Source organism: Amblyomma americanum, chromosome 4 (assembly GCF_052857255.1).
Source record: "Amblyomma americanum isolate KBUSLIRL-KWMA chromosome 4, ASM5285725v1, whole genome shotgun sequence".
NCBI classification, from domain to species: domain Eukaryota; kingdom Metazoa; phylum Arthropoda; class Arachnida; order Ixodida; family Ixodidae; genus Amblyomma; species Amblyomma americanum.
Genome location: NC_135500.1, coordinates 154,410,119 through 154,414,938, shown reverse-complemented (window position 1 = coordinate 154,414,938; position 4,820 = coordinate 154,410,119). Strand labels below are relative to the sequence as shown.

The following is a 4,820-nucleotide window of genomic DNA, read 5'->3' as shown; positions in this document are numbered from 1 at the left end:
TTTGCCGAATGCATAATTTAAAACTATTTGATCAGTAGCGCTTTTAATAAAACTTCAGAATAAAGAACCCATTTTTAAACGACATGGTCGATGATGAAATGTGTGACCCCTTAGTCATGGTATAGGATTTGAGTTGGGTGAAATCTTCAACTCCGCGAAGTGCCGAGTGAAGTGCTTTATTTTCCGTTAGCAATACAAATTTTGAGAACGGGCAGGTTTGAGGAAAAAAAGATGCATACGCAGTTTGACAAGTCCTGAAACCCGCTTAGTGAATGTATTATCTGCAAAGCCTTTTCTCCTCCGTATGTATTTTCTGCGCCATAGTTGCGCACGCAGCCCGCGCCGTAACAGTGGCTCAGATGATGGCTCGTGCCTAAAAGCCACGCCGCTGCTCGAAGAAGAAGACGTAGAGCCGCGCACCGCTACGCCTGCATCCACCGACCGGTCCGCCTGGCAAAATGCAGGACGAGGCGCCCAGCTCTGGAGCCCCGGACGATGCGTGGGAGAGGCAGCTGGACTTTGAGAGGGCGTGCGGCGCGGAAGGTCCCCAGCAGCGGTGCTGGCTCAGCAGCGACCTCACAGCGTGGAACCAGGTGATGCACGGCTTCGCGTTCGAACTCGTCGAGGCGAAGCCCGGCAGTCTTCGCCTGCAGTCGATACCGCGCGGCAAGGCGGAACGGGACTCCGCTGCCACCGCCCGCGAAGCGTCCTCTTTGCTCTCCTGGCTCCTCGGGAACCACCGCTGCGTCGAAGAACTGGCCGTGACGTGCGCCGTCCACACTGGCGACAGATCGGAAGAAGCGCGCTACTTTATCCGATTGCGCCCCCTTCCGGCTTGTGACGCCTGGCGCAGCATTCGCCGGCTGGAGATCGAAGAGCGCCCGTCTGCCGCATTCCTGCTGAAGGACATTGACGCCGTCATCGGTGTGGAAACGCTGAAAATCAACGCTCGCGCCATCAAACCGGAGTTTGCAGCCGAAATCGAGGCACTTCTGCGGCGTAACTCAAGTTCCATCAAAGCAGTCGATATCTCCGATATGAGCCGACTGCCGCGAAGTCTCATCAAGGCCCTCGACTGCCTCAGTAACTGCGAGTCGCTGGCGATTTCCTCGCTCATTGACTTCGTCCGAGGGTTGCCGGACATGAATTCGGTTGCGCAGCTTGTTCAGACATCGAAGGTTCTCAAGGAGCTCAGTGTCGACCCGGTCATGGAGGAGCAGATCTCTGTCACAGCTAAGGCCCTCAAAACCAATCCGGCACTGACAAAGCTCACTCTGTTTATACCGGACTCAACGGTTTCGCCCAGGGCGCTATTTCCCGCTCTTGAGATCAATACCACCCTAAAGGAACTGCGGCTGACAGGCTGCTGCTGCATGGACGCCTTAAGTGGACAAGCTTTGGCATCCGCATTGCGAAAGAACACGTGCCTTCGGGAGCTGTACATAGAGGACGTTGACATCGACACCTCCAGCATGAAAGACTGGCCGGATGCACTGTCAGAAAACACAGCGCTGGAGTGTTTCCAGTTATCAAGCGAACAACTACCGATCAGCGGAATATCAGCGTTGTGTAAGCTCCTGCCCGCAAACAAGACATTAAAGAAGCTAGTTTTTGCCGGATTCCGGGCTTCCCAAGAAGAAAGGTATGGGTTTGGCTCTTCTGAGATTGAAGATTCACTTGCATGACGTATTCTACAGCGGTGTCATTGCGAAACTATTCGACATTTCGAGTCGATGTCTCGCTCAAGAAAATCTTGTTTGGTGCGAAAATGTGAAAAAAAGTAAACAGCTCTCACATTTATATTATATCACTAGACATTACTAGATATATTATATTACTATTACTAGGTATTAGATGGACATTTGATAGAAGGGCCTTAGTCAGATTTTCCGCTCAGTCAAGCGAAGTTTACAGATTCCGGAAGATATCTTTTTTGGGCTACTACTCTTTCTACCATGATGTTGACATCGTTTTCTCCTTGCCAGAAAAAATGTATACTTGACGGTAGGCAGTAGCTATTCGGCCAAGATAATCTGCAGTAAGCGGCACATAACCTTTTTGTGTTTCATGCGCTGTAGAAAATACCTCTGGGGTCCTAGTTAATTGCGGTCGCATTAATGCTGGACAAACAGAACTGTCTCAACGATAATTTCAAACAAGGTGCCACCTCTCCTGCCGCCGTTAGCTGGGTGCACTTGCCAGCGCATTATGGACCCTGCGGCTGGCCTCTAACATAGACTAAAACATATTTAGGAAGGAAGGAGTGACTATAAAGGGAGATATTTGAAGCGTTTGTCACTCTTTGTTCAATAGTTGACGTGTGGGTGAACTTCCAGTGTGCTGCTCGGCGAGGAATTGTAATTCCTTTTTGACGAATTGCAGGTTTTTATTATTTTTTGACAAATAGATTATTCATCTATTTCTTCACACGTGCCTTGCCTCATATTTATCTCATCTTTTCTCGTCGCCCCCCCCCCCCCCCCTTTTCACGTTTTTTTTTGCCCGTAGTGCGCGTGCATGAACCCATCACTGTCAAGGTAACCTTCCATAAAACTGCGTTGCCATTGGCCCTACGTACCGCGTACTTAGTTCCTGTGAGGAGAATTAAATTCAACGCAGGTGTTAGGTGTACTTGCAAGATATCAAACATGCTGATCTCACGCCGTTAAATTTGATCAGGGCGATAAGCAGGCATCGAGCCAGGTTGTTCAACAGCAAGTCGCCACAAATCGCGCTCTATTCCAGGCTGGCTCTGGCAGAGCAGCTGCGCAAGGACGAGTGCTACGGCCGCGTGCAGCTGCCCTGGGCCGAACCCGACGTACCGGGCCTGTTGTCAGCCCTAGCCACTCCTTCGGCGTGTCCTGGGGAGCTGCACCTGCCGGACATCTGCCAGCTCTCGGAGGATGGCCTCAAGCTCCTCTGCGACGCCTTGACGCCCAGCAAACGCGTCCGCACCCTAAGTGCAATGGTGCTGGGTGAGCCTTTGGCAAGGGGAACCGCCCTCTGCCAAATGCTGAGAGCCAATCGATTCATCAGCTGCCTCCGGCTCAGCATGGCGGACGACAGGGCGGGCGACTTCGTCCGAGATGTCTTGCACGCGCTGGCCGTCAATGCAGCCATAACCGAGATTATCATCCACCTGGATAAAATTGACAGACTGGAAACGGCGACCGCATTTTCCTACATGCTGTCTCGCAACACCACAGCCACAAATATTTCGCTCTGGTTCTCGACCACTTTTCCCAGGCAGTTTATTAGGGAGATATCGCGCGGAATGACGCTGAACAGACTCGTCGTGGACTTGAAATTCGTCACGGAGAAGCTCTGCTGCGACCCCTCGAGCCTCGCCGTTTTCGAGGCGCTGCGGAGGAACCGGGCCGCCCTGAACCGCGCCGTCGACTTCGTCCTGCAGCGCCCAGCTGACCGACGGTGTGCCGAAAGCTTCGAGCTCTTCGCGGGACGGTCGTGCTTGCTCGCCCGCCTGGTGGAGGTCACCGGCAAGACGGAGCCTGAAGTGTCGCTGGACCTGAGCGCGGCTGAGCACTTCTTGCAAGACCACTACCTGATCCTCACTGGCATCATCCAGCGCACTCTGGTCTGCCGTCCCGCTCAAGCCACGCAGTTGGACGCACTCAACACGGACTGCTGGAGAGCCGTCGTGCGTCACCTCAAGATTGGCGACGTTCGTTCGTAGCAGCATATGTTTCTTTGCCCACGCGGAAAGCTTGCCGATTTAACTCTATAGCATTAAAACACCAAACTTCTCGCCCAAGCCACCGGCATTGTCTTTGTGGACCCTTTCATTTCTAGCTCGTAACTGACCAATGGTTTCATTGTACAGCGCATCTGTGCAAGGGGACTTTCGAGTAGACATGGGTTGGCACAGCACGTCGAGACTGATAGCCTGCCGGCCAATGAGATAGGGAGGGCAAATGCGATCTCCGTGATGCGCCTTGCGCGGCTCCGTCCACGGGCACCTTGAAGCGGGAGCTTTCGTGGACCGCAGTGCACGTGCAACTTCTTTGCCTCCAAAGGCTTTTTTGCAGATTCCCCGCATAGTTGAGCTTTTCTAGACGAAGACGACGTAGAGTGGTGCGCAGACAACGATGCAAAGTTAATTCGGAGGAACAATCTCACTTGCCCAATTCCCGTTGGAATGCGAAAAAAGCTATAAAGGCATACAGCCCATATCAAGTACTCGCCTACCTTAAAATAGTTCATTGGACCAGTCGAGGACTCCGCATCCGCAACGACTGGCCCGCATTGTATCAGTAGATAAATAGTAAAACATTTTATTCGTCGGAAAGAGTACTCTGTTTATATGTGCTTGCGTTTATTTTGACCGAGATACGGTGAACGCTTGCCTCTTATTGGTGGCGTAGCAGCTTCAGTGTTCTCCATAGCCGAGGCAACACATGCGCTGAATGACGGCTGGGGAATGTTGGCAGTTGCACCGTTGCAGCTGCGTATAAAACTCTGCAGGTTATACTGCGAAAGCTAACCCACTCGGTGAGTTGCTTCGTTGTAGAAGTCAATCTAATGCCTCAAATGGAGCGTGAACAGACCTAAAAAGCAATAAACGCGATAACTAAAAATGCCCGAGATGCACCACAAAGCAGCAGAGCAGCACGCGGTACTACTTCGAGCTTCACCCGGATGTGAGTGATGACGCCATAGCGTCATTGGCCGACTGCCGCCTGCGAACAGATCATATCAGCTTAGCCTCTGTCAGAGCTTAACTCGAGTGCAATATCGTCGCCAGACGTGCCGACAACCCAGAAAAGCAAAACCATGAGCCAACTAGACTAAATACATACTTT

At 52.1% G+C, this 4,820-nt stretch overlaps 1 protein-coding gene across 1 annotated transcript; it reads left to right on the top strand.

Moving 5' to 3' along the window:
• Positions 1-406: 406 nt before the first annotated feature.
• LOC144130418 (uncharacterized) lies at positions 407-3,755 on the top strand. The gene is made up of 2 exons (XM_077664342.1): positions 407-1,642; positions 2,746-3,755. Exons 1-2 carry the CDS (start codon positions 459-461, stop codon positions 3,692-3,694), a joined length of 2,133 nt encoding a protein of 710 aa, XP_077520468.1. The 5' UTR covers positions 407-458; the 3' UTR covers positions 3,695-3,755.
• The last annotated feature ends 1,065 nt before the right edge of the window (positions 3,756-4,820 follow it).